Consider the following 27,293-nt stretch of genomic DNA (forward strand, 5'->3'; position numbering starts at 1 on the left):
ATAAAACCAGTAGGAAGTGACAATTATTCCTCTATTGTTGTATGACCATCATGCAAGCCTGAAACAGTTTAACCAGGATTTTTTTTAACCTATTTTTTCCTCCCCCAAAGCTGAATAAACTCACTTTTTTGGTAACAGTTGCAGCTGGGGTCTCTTTCTCTTCTCCTACAGAGACTGCTGTTTCAGGACTATTCCTTATCTGTACAAGGGTAAAAGCAATTCACCACAAATAAGTAAATATAAGACTGCACAATAAAATTTTAAGTTTTAAATAGACTCACACAATATACAAAAGCATACTTCAAGAGCTTCATACTTATTATAGCACATACTTTAGTATTTCATAAACCCTGTAAAAGTTTTTAAAAAAATAAATCAATCACGAACCTACTGAGACATAAGGAGGAACATTTAAAGCAAGACAGTTTTAGATTTTCTGTACTTTTCCTTATTCTGTTCTCATTGCACCAAATGGAGACAGCTGCTCTCCTTTAATGTTAAGTCTGCTATTCAATTTATGATATTTTGCTTTGGAAATAAATACAGGAAAAAAAAATGTTACTGCTACTTTCCAGGCAAACTAAAATTACCTCCTTTTCTGCTTATGAACTTTCAGATATGTGGAAACATATCAGTCCTTCAGAAAAACACCCTGAAATTTCAGTTGTGCAAATGTTTAAAAACATAATCAATCTTGGTACATTCTTAACTTATTGCAACTTCACAGCTGCAATGCATCGTGATCAAGCAGGCAAAACACTACTCACTGGAGACACACAGTTTGTTTGTTCCTCTTCTGCTATACTTTCCCTCTCAGCATTCTCATTAAGGTTTGCAGTTTCACTGCTGCTGTTGCTAAGACTAGAATGATCCACAGTTCCATTAACAAGTGTACTATGGGGCTGAGAGTGCCAGCCAAATTGGTTATTTTCCAGTTCTTTCAGCTCAAGAAGCTTTGTCTGCACCTGTAAACAGAAATAAATTATTAGCAACAGTATGGCAGCACATGGAAGCCAGTAAATGGCCATCCCCTCCTAAATATAAGGTGGGTGATATATGTCTGAAAATCTTATTTTCAAAAGCAAATATAATAAAAACCTGTTCTGTCAATCAAAGGGTGAAATTTGAGAGATAAGCAGAAAACTTATTTAGCAGAAGTGCAGACTGGTTGAAGAACACACCTTTTGCCAAGGAAGAAGAGACTCTGTCACTGGCAACACCAAGACTTGTCGCTATTCAAACTCATCAGAAAAGTTGCAAAGGTCTCAGGGGTTTTTTTTGTTTGTTTAGTTTTGCTGAGGAGTTTTGGTTAGGTTTATTTTTTCTTATTTTTAGTTTGGACTGAGGTTTGTGTGTGTGTGTGTGTGGTTTGGGTTTCTTTCCTAGATTATGTATTTGCAATTTCCTTAAACTCAAAATTAAAAAGGCTTTATCAGAACTCCCATGACTTCTGAAGTCTACAAAAGCCAGTATATCTTCCTAAGCAGACACTTATATTCATCTTTTATTATTTCAGCAATATGCTTAATGCAGTGCCTGACAGCAAACATTTACTACCAACCTGCCAGTTATGAAGGAATTACTGGATCTGGTAGGTTATGCAAAAGAATAAACCTAGTCCAGATATTTGGGTGCCCAAATCCCATTGAACTCTGCTAGGTCAGAGTTACTAATAGAGTTACTGGGGTGTCAGCAAAGACACCATCAGGTGTCTTTCAAGTTAACTGACCTCAGACCAGCCATTAGATAATCTTGCCTAAAGCACCAAAGCACCTACTGTTCCTTATTTAGGAGTCAAGAGCATAAAGTCAGAAGTACTGTTATAAAACCCAGTGAAAAAATAGACTACAGTCCAGCACAACCACTTATATTATCAGTCTTGTATCTGTTCATGGCTAGCACCTCTTGCCATATAAAAACACTCTCCACCTGTGATGAAATGATGAAAAAATCCATTTGTTTACTTCTCAGTTTCTAAACTAAAAGCCAGATTTTGAACTTAGGAACGTTGTAAGACTCGTTAGCAAGTTACAGATGTGAATTGTGTGAAATGACCAGCCCTGAGGTCAGCCATTTCTAGGGCTCAAAGGGAGGCTTTGCCTTTTCTTTTCAACTTGGTACCAGTGTGAGTGGCTAATACATAACACAGCTGGCAACAGGGAAGGAGAACCATGAGGAAAGGGTGTGCAAGCTCAGGCATCACCAGAGTTCTAACAGATCCCTGATTACAGAGAGGAACTGAAAGTGCTCGTGCAACAGCAGCCACTTCAAAGCACAGGCTCTCTGCCTCTCAGGGTCTCATCTCAACCCAATTTCTTCTTCTATCCACCTCACCTTCCCACCTCAACAATGCAATAAGTAAATGCTATCAGGAATTTTATACTGACTTCACATCAATTAAAAATAGTGAGAGCATGCCCCATGCCATGGAGGATGAAAACTTTAATAACTACTGGACACAGAGAATTTAAGTCTGCATCAGCCATTTTTCACTCATTACATTATGACAAATTATTTAAGGACTATAATAAATTAATCCCTTTAATTAATAAAAGACCATGAAGTATTTTGAGTGACTTAAGTCAGCCTCTAAAAATCCTAACAACTACTAGCCCAGAACACATGTGTAAGTAACTAAAGACATGAGCAAGCAGTGAAGAAAAAAGGAAACAACGCCTTCCCCTTAAGGCAAACCACACTAAAGATTTCCAGCTCAAAATATTTTTGGGGGGTGGGTCTTTCACACTGCCTTACTGAATTGATTTCCTGTTGTGAATCCTGCAGATGTTGCTGAAGAGGTCCCAGCTGTGCTTTCCCAGACTCTATGCAATGTTCAAGCTCTGCAGTTTCTTGCTGCAGGCGACTCAGCTCCTCTTGGGCTTTGGTCAGTTCATCTTCATAGGCTGAAATCTTTGATTCCTGGCTTGTTATTTCAGCCTTCAGCATGGCAATCTAAAGCATGAACAGTATTTCAAGTCAAAAAAAAACCAACCCCAAAACCCACAACCAAAAACCCACACAACATTTCCAAACACATCCAAATACTATTATTTATGACCAGAAAAAGTAAAAAAATCTCATAGCTATTGCAGAGATTATAGATCATACCTGAATAAACAGTTAATTCTCTATTGGTCTCAATAAGAACAGAGCATTTTAGCTGTTTTTCTGACCAATACAGACATTTCTGCTTTAAACCTTATTTGTGTGCAAGTAGATCTCAGTATGTTTGTTGACACACTGACACTAAATTAGGAACACTGAAGCAAGTGATGTATTTCCTATACTCTGTTGGTCACAAAACCTTGACACTCAGGCTATTTATTCATTAAAGCTTTTTTCCTGCCCCTACAACTGGAACTCTGCAAGGCTGAGTTCTTCAAGACAAGGCATTTATGCTTCCCAAGGGCACTGGCCACCAGACCTTACCAAATGGGCCTCCTCTGCACACTTCTGCCTGATGTCATTAAGTTGTTCTTCCAACTTGGCCTTCTGCTCATCAAGATCATTAAGGGTTTCCTGTGCTTCCTGTTTCTGAGCTTGCAGCTTCTGCAGATTACTGCTCTCCCTCTTTACTTCATCCTGGAGATCCTGAAATAAAACACACAGCTTGACATTTGTTCCCTCTCTCCCTTTAACCACTGAATTCCACAGTACAAACTGCAGTGCTAACCCAGATTTCAAAGTATCAACACATTATCTTCTAGAAGCCTGTATGGATACCAGACAAGCAAGTACTCTGAGATTCTAATTCAATGACATAAAAATAATCAGCTTGTTGGCCTTTGCTCTTCTCCAGTACAACAAATCTCACTGAAGTGTTGAGATCATCCACCAACACACAGATGAACTGTGTCCCTCACACAGAGGACAGGTTTTCATTTGGAAGTTCAAAGTTGTCTTTATTCAGGCTGCTACAGTGTCTCTGTCCTGTGCTTTAGCACTGTGTCTTTAGTTTTATGTTTGAGTTTCTTATCAAGAACATGGACCTGCTGGAGGGAGCCCAGAGGAGGCCATGAAGATGGTCAGAGGGCAGGAGCATCTCTGCTACCAAGACAGGCTGAGAGAGCTGGGGTTGTTCACCCTGGAGAAGTGAAGGCTCCAGGGAGACCTTAAAGCACCTTCCAGGAATGAAAAAGGGCTCGCAGGAAAGTTGGAAATGGACTTTTTATCAGGACATGGAGTCACAGGACACTGGGGATGGCTTCACACTGACAGAGGGCAGATTTAGATGGGACATTAGTAAGCAATCTTTGCTGTGAGGGTGGCCAGCCCCTGGCACAGGCTGCCCACAGAAGCTGTGCCTGCTCCATCTCTGAAGTGTCCAAGGCCAGGCTGGATGGGGCTTGGAGCAACCTGGGATAGTGGGAGGTGACCCTGCCCATGACAGGGGGCTGGAATGAGATGGGCTTTGAGGCTCCTTCCAACCTAAAACATTCTGGGATTTTGTGATAATAGAAATCCTTTATTCTGCTCCTTCCCCCTTCAAAAACACATGGCCAAAGATAGGAATTGTTTTTTGGAGCATGGTGAAAGACCATTAACCCAAATGCAATGCCTCCTAGGGCATTCCTGCCCCAAATTTTGCAAGGATCAGCCAAAAAGTTATTTTCAATGTACCAGTAGAGGTAAAAAAATGCACATTTCCTACACAACAATATGGAATCTTCTGATTTATGAAAGAGCAGCAAATATGTGTCTTGTGTTTTAAGTACATTAAGTAGCATCATAAAATAATTACTTTATTTCTGAGCAACAGGAATGGTTATACTTCAACAAGCTGCAGAGACAACACTGAAAAACATGTCAAGGAAAGAATTTAGGAAGAAGAAAGAATCGTCAAAGTCAGGAGGAAGAGACAAAACAGGGAGATCAAAAAGGATTAATCCAAAAGGAAAAGTATTAGATGAAAAGAGAAGATTGCAGCCTTTCCGAGAAAATACAGCAATTTCAGGAAGAATCAACAACAACAGTAAAAAATGAACAGAGAGAAAAAAAAAATTAGGGAGGATAAGAAAGCAAGCAGACATGAAATTCTGATTAGATCTTACATTTGTGTGCTGCTCTAAGCTACAATCCTGCTCTCCTTTTCTAGGGGTGTTTTGTTTGGGTTCTTTTTGGTGAGGGAGACAGTTTATCCATGTGTTGTGTGCTAACACCTCCACATAAGGAGGACAAAAAGCCAGATAGGAATAGAAAGGCATATGATGCAGCAGTCAGATGCTGGGGAATTAGGTAACCTCAAGACAACTGGAGGGCTACCCAAAGATACATCACAGATGGTTTTACCTTAAAAATCAACCACAAAACCATGCAAAAAAATCTCCCAAACCAAACCACAAAAAGCCCCCCCCCAAAACTCCCCCAAATCAAATCTGAATTTCAGTGAAGAGTATGTCAGTATACAGCAGTCAGACTAGGAAAAATACTGGTTATTTCTAACCCAGGAGAGAAAAACCAGTGTGCACACAAAAAGCTCTCAGAGCAGCTACTGACTTGGATAATTGGGACACTCTTGATCCATTCATTTTCACATGGCTTTGAAAAGCAAGGATCAGCTGACAGTTAACACAAGCAGTGGAGGAAAAAAGTAACAGCTTAAAGAGACTTCAGCCTCCTTTTTCCTAGAGGAAGCAAGAATTCACATCCACACAAGCTAAATATAGATCATCTCCACTTTTTTCTGTCCTAGGCACAGCAGTAGAGAAGCACTGAAGAGACCTAACTAAGCCTGATGGCTGCCAGAAGAGAAAAGAAGGAAAAAAGCCCAACCAAACCCAAAACCTGTGGTGGTTTTTGTTCACATATGCACCTAACCTCTCCAGAATTAAAGGCTACAAGAGATACAACACACAAAACTGGCTATCATACTCAAAGATGCCTCTTCATGAATTAAACCAAGCTCCAATTAAGCTTCAATTTCAAAGAACAGCCTTCAGCATGGAAGCAGCATCTTAATGATCAAGCCCTAAATGAGATTTTAAATGAAAACCCCTAAGAAACTTGAGGTGTTACAAAGTGCCATTCTGATGGTAACAATCCTTGTATTAGATTTCTGATCATTGTAACTCTTTATTCCAATAAAGTGTAGGATAAGGAAAGTTTAGGAATCCATTATTCCATGGACAAGGGATTTAATAGTTTGCCAGTCTGTCTTTCCCAAGACAATTCATGTGCTAGAAAGTGTCAAGCCTGCAAGAGGACAGAAAAGTAAAACTTCACTGACTTTCTAATGGCATTGGGGCACTGCAATAGAGAAAAAGCAAATCCAATTCTGAGGGATACTCAGTGCATGTAACTTTGAGGAAACACCCTTTAGTCTCTGCTACTAAAGAGCTGATATTTTAACAAGCACATTAAACCCCATCTAGATGCTACATCTTCCTTACAACTTTTTCTGCCTTTGCTTTTTAGTACCTATTTACACAGTTTTGAAATTATTTTATAGAAGCAAAAATGTCTGTCATTCTTTCCCTTCAGCTATACAAACCAGTTTGATTGATCACTGGCCATGGCTCTATTTGAGATTACTCACAGGTCTGTGGAAGGAATTCTGGTATCAGAAACCCTGAAATGTCATGCCACAAAACCAGCTTGAAACAAGGAGGCAGGTTAGAGCAAAATGGTTTTTTTGTTAGACCATCTTTAGAAATGTCCTCATTAGAATAAAACCAGAAACAAAATGCATGAGGAAAAGATATCCTTTATCTGTCCTATTCTCTTAAGTTCTAGAAAGTTTATTGAAACATGCAGGTCCTCCACCAGCCAGGAATAAGAAAAGATAAAGGGCCAGAATATTAAATAAATGCTGCAGCCATTTCCTGTTTGATCCTGGAGGTTTCTCCTTTTTCTGACAAGCCCATAATAGATTGTTCCTTCTCTGCAGACTGACACAAGTCTGTAACTATATTTAGCAATAGCTTGTGTGACCACTAACAGGTTAAAGACCTGAGACAGCTGCTCCCAGCAGCACTGCCCAGGATGCAGAGACTCAGGGGATTCTGCTACCTGTCAAACACACATGGATGACACTGGAACACTCATGGTAAGGTTTTTATCAAGCTTACAAACCTTTTGTGCAAAGGCACCAGAAAACTCAACCCTCACATGAGCCAACACAGGTTCCAGAAGACACCAACAAAATAATCCTGTGTGCAAAGCCAGGAATGCCCCTGAGAATCGTGTGAACAGTGGGAAAAGGGAATCTGCAGGGTGGGGAGGGGAATGACCGTGGAGCTCAGGCATGGGCAACTTCCACACGCATTCCTGCAGCTGCTGGAGCTGCTGCCAGCACGACCAACAGGCCAGCATCTGATTATCTCCTCAAAGGTCACACTATTAATTATCATCCAGACTCCAAGGATATTAAATAACCCTGCACAAAATTCACAACTCTTGTAACACATTAGCTCCTTTTCAGCCCGACCCAAATTGAAATGCTGAAATCTTGCATTATTTGCTCTTAAGTAAAGATTATGGAAAATGATAGATTCTTAAAATAATTTTAGAAATAAATATAAATGGTCAGATATCACACTGAAGATTTTTTTTTTTTAAACAGCAACTGAGAATTTAACTGAAATATTGCTTTGCAATATTTAATTCAGAGCTTGGCTAGTCTGTCAGCACTCTAAACACTGATGCTGACTGCATAATTTTAACATCTGCAAAACACTTGTAAATTTAGATTTTCAGATATTCAAGAAATTCAATATCATCCTTTCAAATAAAAATCAACAGATTCTTTATAAAATTAACTTAAATTAGGCAAAATTAATTTGAGGCAACATTTCTCCCTAGCTGGTAATTACTGTGCCTCTTAAGAAGCAGCCCGATACACAAGCCCTTTTAATTCAGCCACTTAAGTTTATTAAACAATTTACACTGCTACAGTGTCCTCTTTAGTTTTAATTACACAGTAGATAATCTTGCTTAAAAAAAAAGAAAGAAAAATCTAGTCTTTTGTAATATTTTTCATTTAAAACCCCATGCATGCTATATATCCTATAGGAGCTAGCACATTTATATAAATATACACACCTACACAAACCCAAAATTATATTTAAAATACACTTCAAAGTACATTATTTTTCTTGGCTACCAATTTTTTTCTTTTTACTGGATAAGTGACGTGATCTAAAGACTGAGAAATCCCACTGTCATTAAAACAGCACATGGTGCAATATCAGATGTCTGAACCAAAATTTAGTGGTTTATTTACCTGGACCTCACTTGTCCTCTGCTTGATGGCATCTTCTTTCTCCTTCAGATCTTGCTCTACATTATTCTTTTCCCTGGAAGACCAGCAAACAATGCAAGAATACTTAAGAACATCAGCTACAGCAGGTACAGTTATCCAGCCCCCTAAGCCTGTATCTCTCTTTAAATACATAGTGAAACATGAAACAAAAAAGATGTGAGGGATTCCTGCTTTCCAAATTATTTACAAGACAGAAGCCCACAGAAGTGTTCTGCATAAACCCCCCTGTCTTTCCACCAACTGCACTCCAGTGATAAGAATGGCTCAAAAATGGAAGGGGGCGGGAGGCAGAAATCAATGAAATACTGTCTCCAGTGATCTCACTGTTGCTATGGAGCACTTGTCTAATGAAAACTGCTAGGAAAAGTGGGAGGGATTGCATCAGATTCCATCTATTAACCCCTGCAAACGCAGCCATGCCCGTGCTCACAGCAGCCAGGGAACACTCCCAAGGGCCAGCAGAGCCCGTGAATGCCCTTGGCCCGTCAGATTTGGGATCTGGCTCTTGGGAAGCTCAGGCAGGAGCAGGAAGGTTGGCTTGGCTTGCTGGAACCACGATCTGCTCAGACACTGCACACAGAGTGATTTGCTGTGTCATATCAAGGCTGCCTCTACAGACATTATTCAAGTTTAAGTGAGTGCTGATGACAGGGGAATTATCATCAATAAATTCTCATCAGTCAGACACAACAATAGCTTTAAGAAAGGGAACCAACCCATACAACTGAGAAGTGTTACTGTTATTAAAAATGAGTGTTTCTCTCTAGACAGCATATGGAATCTTTTCTCCTTCCATATATGCAGGAAAACATTAAGCATTACAGTTTTTACACAATCTTCTGTAGACATATACTTTCATAAGGACTCTGTTAATAAACCAGCACACACAGGGAAGTTAAAATTTGAACAATAAACCTAACATTTCTAAATGAAATACCATAGTGAAAAGTTATTAGATTGTATTACTGGTATAAACTGTCATTACAAAACTTCATATTTTAATAGCAGCAGATTGTTAATCAATCTAAAACTATTTATTTGTTTACTCTTATTTAATACAGAAGAAAGCATTCTGTATTGAAGTAAAGCAGGTCTACTCTAAGCTCTTTACTCAAGCTGAGAAAGTTTTAGTTTATTGCTAAACCACACACAGTGGAAAATAAAAAGAACCCAGATATTGGATCTTAAATCAACATTTGCTCTGACAAACAATTACTATAGATTATACTCTGCTATTATTTTTCTCATTATCTGAGTAAAGAGGAACTTCCTGATTATGCCCAAAGGGGAAATTTAAATGGAAGGAAAAGGAAAGATGTGGAAAGAGGAACTTTGAGGATCAAGGCTATTTATTTTGTTAAGTGTGATCCTTCAAAATAAAGGATCACACCTTCATAAAATTCATAAAATAAATTTCATAAAATTCATAAAATTCCTCACTTTCCATTCATCAGAAACTGGAAATTCTAAAAAAATCTTTACTTTTTCAATCAAAGCTACAGCACACTCCTCTAGCTCATTAAGCATCTGTAGCATAGTTGTACTTAGATATTTAAAGCATTGCAACACAGGCTTGAAACAAGCTCTGTTGCTTTGCCTTCCATAACTTCCCATGAACAAAGGTCTCAATAAAGCATTTCTACAGATCTATGTACAAATCAGGCTGAAAAATACCTTCAAGCCCTCAAACACCCATTAAGCACAGCCAACATTCATACATATTTTTCCTGATTGATGATAAAAAAGAGGAGGAAAACAAGCACTTGTTATTTTTCCTGCTAGGGTGGGAAAAATGAGCAAGAAATAGAACTGCAAGCAGGCATGTTTGGTTAATATACAGCATTTCTACATTACTGTCACAGATGTGCCTGAGACTGTCAGAGATGCAGATCACTTCCTTTATATTTCAACACAAGCCAGGTACCTAAATCCTTGCAATCTGGACTAAGCAACAGGATACAACACCCACCCACTGGCACTTCCATGAGCCAAATCAGAGCACAAACAATGAATTGGAAAGAATCAAGTGAAAGAAGTATTGTCAGGCAGAGAACAAGAAAAGCTTAGGCAGCAGTCTCAGGCAAAGGAAAACAATCTGAGTGCATATAGTCTGCACATAACACATCCCATCCTCCCCCCAGAAATGCCTCTTTGTTTCAAAGAAAAGACAACACAGAACTACTTAATTCATTAATTCTTCTGAATACCTTCATTTCTTTTACAAACTATCTGCTATGCCCCTTTAGGAATGTTCAGCAACTGAAAGAAGCAAAAACAAGTAACAAAATTGATTTGTTGGATATGACAGATTTCCTTGATCATAAAGTCCCTTACTACATCCAAAAAGCAACTCCAAAAGAACTGTGGCCTTGCCAACAAAGGACACTTGTAAGCAATTCAAGCCAATTTTTGAAAGCAATACAATTTCCCTATGCATTTTAATAGCAGTCAGGTTGGGAGAACCTCATATCAAATAAATTAAAAGCAATGATGAATATCAAATAAATTAAAAGCAATGACAAATTGATGGTTTCTCCCATCCAGACGCTTCATGATTTACCAAAACCCTAAATTTAATACTAATTTGTGAATGGAGTCATTTATAAATAGGAGCCAGCACATTGCAAATATCTGTCATAGCTGAGAACTGCAAAGTCCCTGTGTCAGCAGAGGTGCTCAAGCCAAACATTCAACCCATGCCAGGCTGAATCACCTTAGATACAAAAATAAAAAAATCATAGCTCTTTCCCATAATAAGATGATGACTACTCACAGAGCTGGTAGTATTATCTACACTCATAGTTGCCCAGTATTTCTTATTTTCACATACATCAGTTGTTTTGGGAATCCCTAATGTAGTAATAGTTCAGTTTGGCAATACTGAAAAAAATGCCAAGGGTTCTTCTGACATTTGTTGCTCACAACCTCTTCTGCTGCAACAGCTCATTCCAAACCAGAGGCTGAGAAGAAATGATCTATCCTACATTAAAGTCCTTTGCTAAGGTGATCTCTGAAATTTGAAACAAAGGTTTGATGCAAGTGTATGGCAGGGAGAGATTGTCCTGTTTTTCTGGAAGATGTTTTGCTCTTCCATTGCTATTGAGAAACGAACTCACCAGCTTTATGGTCCTTTTAATCTGATTTATACTTCAAGATAATTTTTAAATGTTGCTATCCAGCATATGTGAAGGATGACATCTCTGGTGAGATATCCCAAGTTAAGCTCAGCCACTCCTCTGCTTAGAGAGGAATGGAGTGTCAGGAAAGCTTGAAGAAATTCTGTGAATTTGTGGGCCATCACTAACTTTGAAAGCAAGAAAGCAAAGCTGGGTTTGTTGGGGAAGAAAAAGGTTTTGTGGCATGAAAAAGAATGGTCCGGCCTCCCACCACGTTGATCAAGAAAAGCTTCAAATAGCTTTCTAAAAATACAGTGCAACTGCAACTGCAACAGAATTTAGAGACAGCAGTGCTAACAGGCTCAAAATGATGCAGGTTCCACAATGTCCAGAGGCAGATCATCCCCCCACCAGAGGGGTATTATCCTCCCTAACAAGTGTTCTGCATTTCATTCTTCATCTGATCCTCAACCCCCACCTTCCTGACACTGTATTTATCAAATTAAGATTAACAAAGCTATTGGCCACCAGACCCCTTTCCCACACAAACTGCTGAGCCACAAAGACATCACCTCTGTATTCTTTGCTCAGTCTCTCCAAAAGCTCTTCTCCACACACTGTCATTCTTTTGGCCATTTCCTCTCCTGTTCTTTTTTTTTTTTTTTTTGTGGTTTTGTTTTTGAAGTGCACTTCAAAAATAGATTCAAATTCTATTGCTGGGTCTCAAAAATGCAGCTCTTGGACACTTCTCAATGGAATCAGAGATTAGATTTCTTATATATTGAGTCCAACAGCTGAACAATCCATCTTGCTTAATAATGAACAAAAATAACTTCAGTTTAAATTCCATTTTTATATGACAACTATCAAGTCTGAAAGTGTACTTGACCAGTTGTAATAGAAATGTGGATTCACCAAAGATTGAAGCACACTGTTAATCCCATTCTGTTCTGAACCTCTAAATGATATCAAAGTAAATTTCCCCTTTCTAAAAACAAATACACACTAAGAGTTGCCTCTATCCTATCTTCAACAATCTAGTATCATTAAATTGAAAATAATTGTCAATGTATATTTGCCCCTCAAGAAATAGTGACTTTTTCAGGAAGTAGTGACTTTTTCAGGTTCCTTCATAGCTCACAGTAAGAAAAAAAAACCAGACACAAACACAGCCTGACTTGCATGTTAGGCTGCAAGCCCACCTACTGAAAACCAACTTCATCTAAAAATTCATGCCAGCCAACAATTTATTTCCCTCTAAAATACCAACAGTAAATATACACAGTTGCAAATCCTATTTCAGGTTAATAAATATGAGTGTCCAAAAATGGAATTATATATAACCTGAAGAACAGTGGAGGCAGAGCAGAGAGAAGCAAGGAGGCAGTGAGAGTAATAAGAGAGAATAAGCAAGTGAAATGAAAAAATATTTATGCATTTAGGAAACAGATTGTGCTCTGACAAACTGCCAAGTTAAATCATTCCCACAAGTGACATGAATTAGAGAGGCAGATTTCATCATGACAAAGCAGCCACACTTAAAAAATAGGAAAATTTACTGTTTTTAATAGAATTTTCAGTGGATTTATGATAGTAACAAGGAAAACACTGAAGAAAAATACTTGCTGCCTCAAGAGCATTACCAAGACTATAGAAAATATATGAATTTGATTTTCTTAGTCACTTGAAGTCATCTTAATTACCTTAGAAATAATTAATGGAACCCAAGAGTCTGCAGACATCAAAACAATTTTTCTCAGTCCAGCAGTTTATTTTATTACACAAGAGCAGCATCCCCATCTTTACCCCCATCAAAACCCAGCAGAGGTCCATGCACAGTCATCTTCCCACTCCCTACCCTGCACACTCACTGATCTTTTCCATCTCACTTCCTTCCTGCCACCAAAAACAAGTCCTTGGAATGCCCTCTACAAATAAAAGGTAACTCACACTGGTTATATATGGTTCCAGCATCCTAAAGATTTGCTCCACTCACATCTGCCCATAAAGATGAACATGGAGAACATTCCCATGTCAGGCTGGTGAGACACACAGCTCTCTGAAACACACCCTGAGGGCACAAGGGACAGGCCCTTCCCAGTCCTGCTGTCACAAAGTGACTCATGTGAGTGAACAGAGAGCAGCAGTGTCACACAGTACTACAGGCATGCTGACCCTTTACTCAGCAGAGCACTACCACCTGCTTTTCTCTTCTGCACTGAATTGTTCTTTAAAAAACAGTAAATAGCACAACTGAATCCAAGACAACTCTGGCTATTCCTCCCTCACATACCTCTGCAGGTCCACAATTTCATTGTTTAATGTATCAAGTTCTTTAATTGCAGAAAAATCTGCTACAGAATTCGGTCCTTGAGTACTCTGAAAGATAAAAAATAAACACTGTTAGTCTGGAGCTTATGCTATTCAACTACTACATTCAATTTACTTTTTGTGGCAACATGAGCTGTCCTTTTGTAACAACTGCTGGTAGCATTGTATTTCAAACCTTCAATCTTAGGAACCCCAAAAGAGTACAGATGCTGGATGAGCAGAACACAACATACAGCCAAAGCATGGAGACAGCTCAATTCAAAGAGAGTTTGCTTCCACAAAAGCACAGGACTAGCTAATCATACAAAAAAACATAGAATCTTGTTCTAAAATAAGTCTTATGTTACAGCTAATATTTAGGTGGTTTCCTAGCATTGATTTGAGAGAGGTTTGCTTACTACTTTTATATTTCTTCACCTTGGTGATCCTCATGTTGCAGAGTAGACACTGACTTGCAAGGATTTAAGGGAGACTGAGCTTGTTTGACAGGAACTTCCAGAGTACTCAATGAAACTTTGATAATACAAAGTCACAGGGTAACTTGCACCCATGAGTTCCCATTTGCTTAATGTCTTTGTAAGACAATGACTGTAATACAAATTATTTGTTTCAAAAGAAGTACACATAAATGGATAGAGAACAAATGCTGAAGACAGAAATGCTGTAATTATTCTTCTGTGCCTTGTCACAACATGAACATGCTTACAAAGCAACAGCCAGTGTAGCTACCTCCTATAAATACATCCATTCCTTCAAGTCTTGAATAAAGTCATTCAGGACAAACACAGCACTCTGAGGACAAGTACATACATATCATTTTAAAAGGCAAGTGATAACCCCCAAAATAACACAAAAGTTTTTAAATGCTTAAGTTTCTCTACAGATAAAGCAAGATATTATTAACTATGTGCTTGCTCAAACTGATACTCTGGGGAAGAAAAAAACCAAGAGCTATGAACCACTAAATTGGGAGCACACTGGCTGAGAATATTATTCAGCAGAGCTACAGACTACTCATGCATATTTTACTAGCACAAATGGTATGAACTGGGAATTAAAAAAAAAAAAACCAAAAACAAAAAAACCAACCAAATTCTATTCTTAAACTGGTTAGTGTACAGCTTCCCAAATGGGCAAACTAGCAATGATGCTCAATCCTGCTCTACAGGAATTACACAGGAGTTTTGCACAGTTGATCATGGCATTCCAATGGGGATTTTTACTTCTCCTATGACAAGGATAGAAGGAATACATGGAAATATTAGCTGCAACAAAAATTTTTTCCAGGCCTCCTTCTTTCACCAGTTAAAGAAATTCTGCACACTAATGCCAGCATCAAACTTGAGGAAAATGTAGTTCAATCTTATTTTCAATTGTTCAGGAGAACTGGTGGGGGGCAGGAACATAAAAGGCAACATTTTTTAGCTTCAATACACATGTTAACAAGGACAAGTTAGAACCATAGGCTGCCATCACTACATTGCAACATACATGCAAAACAGCACCTCCAGTTTTTAACTCGAAGTCGTAGTAAAAGGAAATTCCCATCAAAATTCTTTGAGAGGACCTTACAAAAAAGTTTAATTTTTATGGCTTGTGATGCAAATGGTGACTACAAACAGTTCTGGGACAGGAAACACAGCAACAGGTTTTAAACCACAATGAAATACCATTTTACTTACTGATATTTCTGCTATCACCTTTGTATGGGTCAACTCAGAAGATGAAGCCTAACATGGTGTTTTGGGTTTTTTTTTTTTACCATGTACACCACATCAAGAAAACCAGCAAAAAGCCTATCCCCTACTACTGACTCAAGCCTTTGAGTTCAAATCTTGAACAATAATCTTGGACAAAAAAGTTCTTTCATATCAAAAAGACAACACAACAACTCCTTTGAAAAAGCTCAAAATGAGCTTTTTGAAGGTTCAGCTCAATTTAGTAAAAAACCCTCTTGTTCAGGATTTACAGAGCTAATTGAAAGCTAACTTACCTTCTTACACAATATTCTCACTCATCATTTAAGTTAGTAATGAAATAAAAATCACACTGATGTCTTTGAGAGTTTTACAAAATCAATTTACATCCACAGAACAGCAGCAACCAACATCTAATGCTTTCTAATCACTCCATTTTCTGTGCTATCTTCAGTAAAGCCATGGGCATTAATCCTAATGATAAATGCCAAATGCCACACTGGGCTACTACTGTGTCACCACTTCCCCTGCAATTTCACCAAAAAGACACAGAGTTTTCTGTTTTCACTTTAAGCAACCCACAGGAGCTGCCCCAGAGGTCTGGGCTCAAGGGAGAACCCCAGGGTTACTCTGGATGAACAACACTGGAAATCAGCAGAACTTGAGCAGAACTTGACACCTGAGAGAAGTGCTGAGCTCATTCATGACTGTGGGAGAGTCTTAGAAGGATGCTCATTATTAAACCAACAGACATAAAAAATATTAGAAAAGCAAAGTTTCTCTAACCTTGAGAAAGCAGAGTTAACAAACTGACAGAATAATAAGGATGAAAAGCAGAGTGGTGCAGAATGGAAAAAACAGTCCAAACTAGAAAAGAGACATAGAAAGGAAAGCAAACATACAAAAAAGATTAGTAGAGTTGCAAATAAAGCAATTACTTTTTAAAAACAGAATGTAAAAACAAATTAGGTACCAGTTACAGAAACTCAAAAAAATAGTGCTAAATTTTGAGTTTCATTTTTCCAGGTGTGAATTTTTCATTCTGTTTAAGAAAATTGTAGAATTAGGTCAATGTATTGCACAACCAAGAAAAGATAACTCACATCAGACTTCATGATGTGTAAAACATGTAAGAATTTGTGATGACCTCTACCATTCTGATAGCTACAAGTTGAACTGCTGAGGTACAGCTGACTGCTGGATTAAGATAGATGGCAACCAACAGGCTATGGAGATATCTAAACTATTTGTGAGGTATAAAATGGGGGACCATTTACTTTTAAAATTTTAAAATTTTAAATAACTCCAAACTTTTAGTTCACATTGTTTCCAAACTTATTAAAAAAGATTGATGTAAAAAAGGTAACTGAACACATTAGGAGAAAAGCACAAGTGAACTTGTGCATGTCACTTCAGATGAAAACTCAGATTTCTTTAAAATGGCAGCAGAAGGATTATTCTTTCAAAAGAGAAAATAATGCTTTCCCAACATAAGATCTCTCTGCTTGGTTGGCAGGTGTAATAAATGGCAGCTTCATTTTGAAATATGGATGGAATTTTTTTGTCAATTCTTTGCACCTAAGATTTGTTTACTTCCTGATATTGTGATAAATTTAAGGTATGCCAGCACTTGAGGTTGCTTCTTGCGTAGCCTTTGAAATTGACATTATTTGTTTGGGATGCACACCAAAAATGCCAAACCCATCCTTACCTTTTGTAAACTGACACCCCTGTCTGAAGGTGGAATCATCTCTGGAGTCAGAGCCTGAGGAGGATCAATGCCCTTTGTTAACTTCTGATTAATTAAATGGAAAGCCAAAGCAAACTGTTCCTTTGAAAGCTTCCCGCAGTCCTTGGTGTCACAGAGAGCCCTGCACAGAGATGCACATGCAATTTAAAAAAATCCTCATTTCTCCAAGTACAGCCCTATTTAGTGTCGTTGCTGTCATTTACAAATGTGAAAATTGCTAGGGTGTATCTCCTCTTCTAAAGCAAAACTAGAGGCATAGGAAACATCACTCAAATACACACAGCCACTTCCACTTTGCATGTTGGGGCCCACAGCTGTGCTCTGGTGAAAAGCACAATCAGGCCTGTAGGACACTAGCAACACCTTCAGAACCAACACAAGTTTATTTCTATTTTCCTAATTTAGCAGTTGTGTTAACCATAACTTGAGGGAAAGAAAAGTTGCTCCTATCAGTATGCCTGCAACAGCTCATAGCACAGAAAGAATTAAAAAGCATTGAGTGCAATGAAAGCTTTTCTGTAATGAATAATGCCAAATAAACACATAGCTGTAAGGAAAGACAGGTTGTAGAATAAGGTGGGACATAAATCTTGCATGCTAAAAATTTTATGGAAACAATTCCCTTTCCCAGTACATGAGTAGGATCAGTGATCAGGTACCTGTGATGATGTGATGTCTTAAATACACAGGGATAGCTGAAGTGCAGCATTTGTAACAATCTGTGTTCAGGCATAAACCTGATTTCCAACCATTTCTGTCCCAGAGCAGAAGCAAGTTCTCACTGGTTATACAGTGATAGATAAAAGCCATGCTATTATATACAGAAATGTCACTTTCAGAAATGCCAGCATAGCAAGAAGTGAGAACTATGCCATCATCTACACAGCTGTCACAGGAAAAAAACCTACCAGATATGTGCAAGGAGAGCAGAAGGCAGTCCTGTTTTCAGGAACAGTTCTTTGGCTTCCACACCTGACACAAATCCATCCATGTCCTTGTCAGTTTTCACAAAGATCTCATCGTACTTAATTTTGTCTGCAGGCGACACAACCCACTGAAGGGGGGTGAGGATGGAAGGGAAAAAACCAAAACCACAACACTAAGATACAGGCAAGGTCTGTTTCCAGTTCAGATTTACATAATTCAAGGACTACAGCATAGATTTTTAAAAAGTGACACAGGTGCCTAGCTCATGAATCAGTTTTATCCTCCCAAACAGACACGCAGAGATCCTCAAGCAACTGCAAAAGTAGAAGCTTTTCCCTCAGGAAAGCAGCCAGGCTGCTTGGTGCTGCTCTGCCCCCCAACCAAGGCATTCCTTGGAGGCTGGATCTCCTCCCTCATCCCTGGCTCAGTCACAGTCCTGCTGACTGTCTGGCTCTATCAATTTTATTCCCCTTTACACAGCTGGGAAGCTTTAGCTGGAGGGACAGGAGAGCTGCTCAAGCCCAGGTTGTTAATAGCTGGGCACGTTCTAAACTGAAGAATTCACATCTGAACAAGGTAAAGATGGGAATTAGAGCCACTTCTGTTACTTGAGCAATCTTTCACAACATTCAGCTAATATAAAGATGTCTGGGGTTTTTTGAGTGAGAACAGCTTCAAGTGCATGTACGGATGCTAATTAATTTCAGTGCACACAGACAATTAACAGATGACTCCCAAATGGTGCTGTACACAAACTCACCCAGAATGGCACTGCTTTGAAATACATACAGCAAGATTTACCCTCAAGGCAAGGAAATTTCCAGGTTAAAACCTTGGCACCTCCAAAATTTAGATGCCAGTTTCTTACTGATTACTCAAATAAGGGTACCCAAATGTCCAAGCTGCATTAAGTAGCACAGTTCTTATCTTAAATACCCTTATCAATGTTTTTTTCTTATTTTGAATATAACAAGTTATATATAAGCTACTTGGCAAGACATTTCCCAATTTTTGGACTCTAAAATGATGAGAAGTAAATAAGATGTCTGGGGAGGGTAAGAGGCATCAAGTTGCCTAATAATCACATTCAGAACAAAAATCAAATCTCCTGTGTCTAGGTGGATGTGCTGCACCTTTTGTTTTCTTTTCCCATTGCTTGCATTTATCTATTCCATTTTTAATTCATGTCTTCTCCAAACTGCACACATGCACACACATACATGACTGTGTACATGCCACAAACTGTTCTAAGAATGTGTCCACATTCCAATCAGTCCTCATCCAGAAAACTTGTGCTCTGCAGATGTGTACCTGGACCACTATTTTTTTTTGAGCTTGAAATAATTTGTTCTAAAAATATCTTCAAAATCTGTATTAAACAATATTTTTTATCCATTCGTTTATATCTGAAGACATTTAGGAAAAGTAAAACAGGGTAAATTTTACACCTCTCCATCTATTCTTCCCATCAGCCTCCTAAAACGAACCAACAGGGCAAGAAGCAAACTAAAAACCTGTATCAAGCCTCTTCACACAGGCAGTCTCTGAAGCACAGAGCTAAGAGCAGAAACCTTCTAATCCCCAGGAACTTCAGAACTGTACCTGTGTTAGTGGTGTTTTGGCAGCTAAAATGCCCACAGGTGGCAAGGACTGATGAGATTCTTTGGTTGAAGATGGTATTAATGGCATTGCTCCTGGAACACTGAGAGGTTTTCTCTTGGATGGTGGCACCAAAGCTGCAGGCAAGGACATTGGCACTGGTTCTTTCTCCAAAGCACAGTATACCAAAAACATGGCCTGAACAAGAAAAAAAAAGTGTGTGGAAGTAAATATATCAGAAATATATATACATATATATAGAGAGACTAAAGAATTCATTAAAAAATAACTTTGTAGCATTTTTTCATTATGTTTCCCCTTCACAAGCCCCTCAATTGATGCAGCTCATTGCCTTCTAAATTGTGTTTTTCATTACCACTTTCTTTTGAGGATCAGTGCTGAGCACGTGAAGTTCAGTATCTTTTAGAACATTAAAATAATCTTCCAAGCTTGTGCCAGTACTTGTGGAATTTTATTGGAGAGAAGACTTCAAACACTTTAGTTTATCGCCCTTTTCCCAGAAATTGCTCCACTTAGCATTTAATTCTTTTGTTGTGGCCATCTCTAATTTAACACTTCTTACTATTATTTCACCAGTCCTGGCTTTAATAGTGTTAAAATTCTAACTTACTACAAACTTTCCTCAAGGATGCCTTGAGGCATTCAAGCTCTATAAATACTGAAGGTTAAGGTAAAACTCAGTGCAAACACTCAAGTGTCTCATGGGACAGCAGATCTCAGGTGTGAGTTTTTAATGGCTCATCTAACCCGCAAAGAAAGTTACTGCTGTGTACTGAGACACATTCAACAAACTGACAGGAACATTAAACAGCACTAAAACTTGATTAAGGACTCTGAATAAAGATAATAGATGAACCACACAGTCAGAAATTAATACACAGTGCATCTCTTTTAAACCCTGCCACCAGGCTTTCAAAATCCCAAGAGGCAGAAGATACTTACAACTGCAAACTCATCTCGATCCAACATTCCATCACGGTCAATGTCACTCAATTCCCACACCTACCAATAAAAAGCAGAATATAGGCATCTTTGGCTAAACTGCAGCAGTTTCCTACTTAAATCCTCATTAAAAACAAACATGAGAACAGCCTCCCCCCCACCATAGCTCCAGTTCTACTAACAGCATTAGTTTGCAGTGAGCAATGTAAATTCACATAAACCACACAAAAGCAGAGAGATTCTTAAGTTGGAGACAGGCACCCAGCCTGAGCCAAGTGTTAAAGAGTACACATAACTGATAAACTGCAGCTGGAGGTCATCTATCCAAATAGCAAAACAAATTTTATTTTTCTGTTCAAAAGTTCACACTCCATAAAATCTAATATAAAAGTTAGGTTCATTACTACAACTCTTCAATTTGAAAAACAGGTATTGCTGAGTGCAGCACAGGTATTAGTTGTGAACTGACAATTAAGAAGAAAGATCTTCTTACTCGTCCTAAGATATCCACTGGCAGTTTTGAGTTGAGGAGCACAGGTTTCACCTTATCCCCTGACAACAGTCCATTCACTGGATTCAGGCTGTCAAAAATAGAATCATACTTGACCTTGTCTTCCAGCTGCAGGGGCAGAAGAAAAATATTACTTATACAAACAGTCACATTCATAGCATAAGAAGCAGAAGTTCTTTCAAAAGTGCTAACTTTTTTTAATAAAGACACATTGCAGTTCCTGATGCTTATAAGAAAACATCAAAAAGATACTATTTTTAAGTCAAAGACTCATCAAAACCCTGTGAGATTTCTTCTTCAATTATTTTCATGACTTCATGTAACAATCTTTTTTTTTTCTTTATTTTAAATTTCTAAACATGAAGATATTTCCCAAGAGTCAAGTGTTCTTATTAAATTAGGTCTATTAGCCCAATTACGAGTTTGATAGGAATGGTAACTATCATACTTTAGAAATGCAGCATTAGATTTTTCTAAGAAAGACAGGTTTTCCTGCAAACCAGATTAACAGTTCTAGGTAACAGCTACTATTTAGTTTACCTTTACAGCCCATGGTAGATCACTTGATGCTGTTCCACTGAGTAGCAAAGGACTACCAGTATCAGTCTAAGGAAAAACAAGACAAAAAGCCAGCAGACACATTAAAAGAGATGTGATTCTGACTTTGCAAAACCACCCCCTTATTTGAGAAGCTGCTTCTCAAAGCCAGAACTGCATTTTAGTCATTCATACCAAAATTTAGAGCAAGAAATTTTAAATGTTTATTCCATTAAGGACAACACTAATAGAACAAATACCATATATCTTCAAATTATACACAATTTTATATTCAAATCCCCACTAGAACATGTAGCAGCTTATTCCATACTGCTTGATTCTTTTCCCTGTTGTAGGGCCCCATTGCCCTACAACATCACCCTCTGAAGTGTTTGGCATTTACACCAAACCTTCCTAATTTTTCACTTAAAAGCAGTTCTTAATAATGTTCAATTTAAAATGAAATCTTACAAATCTTGGTGGAGGAACAGGCAAGTTAAGACTACTCAGGGAAACATCCAATCCATTCTGTGCACAGGCTACAAGTCTCAGAGCCACAAAAAATTCCTACAGGGAAAAGAAATTTTGAAGGGTTTATAAAATGAAAAAATATATTATATATGAAAATAGAATTTTAAAATATAGTAAAATTTCAGAAGAATGAAGAGCTTTTCTAGTGTGACTGTATAGATGAAAAGTTGCACATGGCTTCAAAGGGGGACAGAAAGTGACAGAAAGCAGCAGCCAGCAAAATGCTGGATTCCTTCTGTAAGAAAAATTTTGCAATTAATTTTCCAAGAATTAAGTAACTTTCTGGCCAGTGTAGTCAGTTCTCAGCACTCAGTTCTTCTGTAACAGAACATTGAAAATTTGAAGTGTAATTGCAGCTGTTTATCTTGGAGGAACTGAGCTGATCCCACAGATGGTTGATGGAGCAGAGAAAAACAGAAAAATGAACCAAAAGAAGCCCAAAAAACCCCAAAATTGTTTGGTAGACATTACAGCCTCCTCCTCTTCCTACCATGGGAAGAAGCAGTTCCCTCTCCACAGACTGTTATTTATATTTCAAATCAAACAGCAACACACATTAGAACCTGTGGTAGCACCACTGAGATGCAAATTTTGTCCCCACACTGCTCATTGCCACAGCTTGGGAAGGACAACTCCAAACAGAATGTACCAATGCCAAGTCCACCATAATTAAAGTAACAAGAATTTTTAAGATTTTACAAGAATTTTAATTTCTGCTTTGTTTCCTACGAGATTATGAGGAAAAAGTCACCTTCTTCATAAATGCAGTACTTTAAACCTTAAATTACTTCTAAGCAAATTGCACAGCTACACATCAGCCCATTCTGCAACCTGGAGAAAAGCTGATGAGGCAGCTGAAGGCTATTTATTGTAGCTTCCACTCAAATGGGAATTACATAGCCAGTCAAAATTAGAAAAAATCTGTTAGAAAAATCTGTTAGAAAAACTGCTTTCCTGAACCAAAAATTTCAACTTTCATCTTGTTTCAAGGCTGGGTAATGGTTAGTGATACACCACATAAATAATCATACCTGTTTGTTCAGGATACCTTTGCCATCAGTATCAGCTAGGTCCCAAATCTGAAATATAAAATTAATAAAGGGTTCAGTTCAGTTCAGGTAAAGTGCTTCAGAGGAAGCAAGTTCTCCCTCCATTTATAATGGACCCTTGGAGGAAAGTTCACATCTTAACTTCTATGATAATACTTAATTGTGATGACAAATTTAAATATTGCAATAATTTCCATGACTGAATAGAAACTATTGGAACTATTGGATAGAACAACTGAAAACACATTAGGGAAGATCATGTATCCTGTAGTGCTACTAAGTATTTTAATTTAAAGAGAATACTATCTGAAGCAAGAAGACAGGATAATTAATAAAAAATTGCCATTAAATACCTTTCCAAGTACCAAATCTGTCAATCCAGACTTTTTCAAGAAAACAGCTGCATCAGAAGCTAACACTCTTCCAGCATTAGCAGAATCAACCTGGGAGAGAAAAAAATCCTCACATGACAAACTGGCTTTTGAATTGATGCCATCTCTTTACTCAGGCTCTCAAAAAGCTACTGAAGGAGAATGCTCAAGTTAACAGTCACTCTGAGGACTATCTTCTGAACCTATCTAATTAGTCCCTCCTAATCACAGGCTTTTCTTCTTGATGCCATCAAAACATGTGATTTTTAAGAACAGAGAATTCCAGGGTTTGATTACTTTTCATTGTCCAGCTCTGCATTCGTTACTGTTAGGGTCTGAAAAAGAAAGCTCTGCTTTGAAGATACCTTTACCACCACAGCAGAGGGAAATACTCCCTGAAGTGAAATTTATTTACACAGTGAAGAAGTTGGTGATACTGGCAGCATACCAATCAGCATGCATTTCTCCCTGGATCAATAGAGATCATTAAAATAGAGAGTTATTCAACTTCTTAAGTGGAAACGGTACCTAAACTAAACCTTTTCAAAAGGAAACCTACAAGGTGATGGTAAGGGCTAGGGAAATAGAGGAAAAGCTGAGAATCCTTGAGAGCCTAAAGAAAAGAATTCTTCAAAAGGGCACAGTATGGAGAATAGAACTAGGTGTATCTTCAGTCCATTCAGACTGTCAGCCTTACTACACACCACAGGTAGGGTGATGATGATGATGACAACTGCACCATTCCAGTCTCACAGCTTTGTGTTTAAACAAAGGCCATATTCAATATTGTGTTTGGAACACACGACCAGCTGCCCAAGCTCACAGCTGCAGCACACACAAGGTGCTCAAAGCTAACAGCTTCCCAAGATGGGATTAGAGCTGGCTCCTGAAAGACTGTGGGGAATTTATCATTTGGAAGGAATGCTGCAGCAGTTGTCTGTAGATACTTCTGAAAGGGAACAAAACACTCTGAAACCCCCAAATCGTAATTTAATATGCAAGTGAAAACAACTATTGTTTTTAACATAACCAGTATGATTTTAATTAGGAGAGGGCTTTTCCTGTAACTGAGGATGCCCTGGTCAGAGCAATAAGGCTGCAAACACTACAGTCCAGCAGTTGGGCTGTTATGGGAGAGCTGTTCATCTATAGGCACAAAGCTGCCAAGACAGAGCATCAAACCCCCTTTTAAATAGTGCAGTTGACCTTGCATGTAACACAACAATCTTGGCATCCACTCAGAAAAGCTCCAGCCTAGCACTCCTCCTTCATGCAAGTCAGAGAACACCACAGTATCAGCTGTGTTTACTTTTTAGTTCCCCAAGTCCAGGCCAGAGGAAGGTGACTTTAAGGGATTTAAGCAGGATTCTTACTTAACCCAATACTGATCTAGTTTCTTTTTGTACAATTAATTATCAAAACCTTAATAAGTGTTTTTTTAAAGGGCTGATTTCAATTTCTGTACAAATTACTGAGTCTCGAGTGCTGGGGTGGGGTTATTTATGTTTGATTATTGCCCTGGGATGATGGCTGGTGTTTGTCAGTTATACACCAGCTTGGCAGAGCTTTTCCCCTGATGTGTAAGGAGCAGTTTCCACAGCTGCATCAGCCAACACTCCCCTTGGTACAGCCTGTCTCTTGTAGGACCAGGAATTACCAAAAGTTACAAACATGCATCTGATGTGATTAGGGCAGAAGGTTACAGTGAGAAGTGCTTCAGTTCAGGACTCATCAAGAACTCAGCACTGCTTCCCTGCTGCACTGCATCATGTGATTAAGTAATTTCCAAGTGCTTTATGACAGGTATTTAAGTTTATCCTTTAACCTCACCCTGCTTTGAGTCAGTCTATAAAAGGTTAAACAGAAAAATATTTATTTGAAAGAAAAGAGTGCCTACTGAAAGGTTGAGGTTCCAATCTCATTCTAAGTACAAAAGGCAGGATTTACACCCATTTCACAACACACCTTTTGCCAGATGAATTCCTTTAAGTTTGTGATAGAACTGAAAGTGTAGTCAGCATCAGAGCTGTTCCAGGTGATGAATTTATTCATATAAAAGCACACTCCACCAGCACCATAAGACAAAGTGGGAAATGTCTCTCTGAATTTCTGTTCTGAAATCTGACATCTCCTTATCTGAGGAATGGAAGGGAAAAGTTCCCCAGTGGAACTGAAAGTCTTCTGACATGTTTGAAAGCTCCTCTTTAGGAAAAATCCTTGCAGCAAAGAGTTCATCTGAGCAAGTCAGAAAAATAATCCTCTGGGAAACAAATCCACTGGCACCACTTCACTAACAGTAACATCATGTTTAAGGAATCCCTGTTCCTGTACACTACTGAAACCACTGGACAACAAATAGTGCTCTAATTTCACTAAGCTATGTATTCCAACAAATGGAAGACACTGACTTAGCAACCAGTATCACATTTGTGCTTCAATTCAGTTCCTTTATCCAAGTTTTTGCTCCACACTTCAGTGGTTGAGCAAACGGGGTCAGGAGGAAGAGACAGGCACATGGCAAAGTCCTGACAGTCAGAGTCAGGACTGAGCTGGCAACCACAATGTGCAGAACAACCAGTTCCCAGCCTTTCTTATATCTTATTATAAGGGACTCTCCTAAGGCTTTTAATCCAATGCCTGGAGATAAGCACACAGTGGATTTGTCCATCTGAAGGAAAACTTTATGAGGGTGATACTATCTCCTTCAGCCATCAGGAGCCACCTGAACTTTGATCAAGGTAAACTCTTTCTTCTTGTTTAGCCATTTCAAATCTGCTACTGTCCTGCAGTGGAGAAAATCCCTTACTGAAGGACAATGGCAAGCTCAGACTTCTGTTCTCAGACTGCTGTTTTTGCACTTGATAATGGGACTGATCTTCTAAGCACAATCTGAAAATAGGGCATGGATAGAAATCATGGCCTTGTCCCTTCCCCAGCACATAGTTTACATTCTGATGTTGACACACAGAGGAAGCTCCTATATAAGGAGGCCATATACACCTTAACCTTAGAGGAGCATTACCAGTTGCACAAAGGTAAAAAAAAAAAAACTTGGTTGGTTTTTTATAGGGTTCATCAATTACTCATCAGGTGTATTACAAAACAAAATTATTTTTAACTGTTTTATACAGCCAATAACTTTTTAACTTCCTTGAAAGTTTTTACAATACATTTGTACAATAAAGTACATTATGTACATGACTGAAAATACTGTTATTACAGAAGAGGTGAAACAGCTATTTTTGAAAAAAAGTTGTATTTATAGGAATCAAAACGTCTTGGTGTCAAAATATAGAAGACAAGTGATAAATAATTCTTATATTTTATTTATATGTATTTTTCATTTTTGCCTCAAGTAGTCAAGAGATTTGCATCTGTTGAGTGAAGCTGCAAGAACTTATAGGCATTCTTTTTGCATTCAGTGGCCTTCTATCCAAATTTCACTCCTTACAACATCCTGTGATTAACTCTGGGGATATTCTGAGCGAGAATCAAGTTTTACATGACACTAACTGAGCTACAAATGCAAGAAATTAATCTTCACTTGTAAAAAGTAACCAAGGACATATCAATACAGCATTTTTAAAGAATTTACTCCATCCCAAGACCTCACAGTCTGTTAGAACAGTCAAGTGATGTATGTCATATACA

The 27,293-nt window shown here is 38.3% G+C and overlaps 1 protein-coding gene across 1 annotated transcript in view; it reads right to left on the bottom strand.

Annotated features, from left to right (window-relative positions):
* EPS15 (epidermal growth factor receptor pathway substrate 15) overlaps nt 1–27,293 on the bottom strand; it is a 47,853-nt gene that overhangs the window by 12,853 nt on the left and 7,707 nt on the right. Inside the window, 15 exon segments of the mRNA XM_054638616.2 lie at nt 125–199; nt 768–965; nt 2,755–2,952; nt 3,430–3,591; nt 8,222–8,294; nt 13,670–13,755; nt 17,116–17,275; nt 18,063–18,208; nt 19,684–19,878; nt 20,644–20,703; nt 21,137–21,262; nt 21,695–21,760; nt 22,163–22,258; nt 23,254–23,301; nt 23,625–23,714. Of these exon segments, the coding sequence (XP_054494591.2) occupies nt 125–199; nt 768–965; nt 2,755–2,952; nt 3,430–3,591; nt 8,222–8,294; nt 13,670–13,755; nt 17,116–17,275; nt 18,063–18,208; nt 19,684–19,878; nt 20,644–20,703; nt 21,137–21,262; nt 21,695–21,760; nt 22,163–22,258; nt 23,254–23,301; nt 23,625–23,714 (1,779 nt within the window).

Source organism: Agelaius phoeniceus, chromosome 8, assembly GCF_051311805.1.
Source record: "Agelaius phoeniceus isolate bAgePho1 chromosome 8, bAgePho1.hap1, whole genome shotgun sequence".
NCBI lineage: Eukaryota > Metazoa > Chordata > Aves > Passeriformes > Icteridae > Agelaius > Agelaius phoeniceus.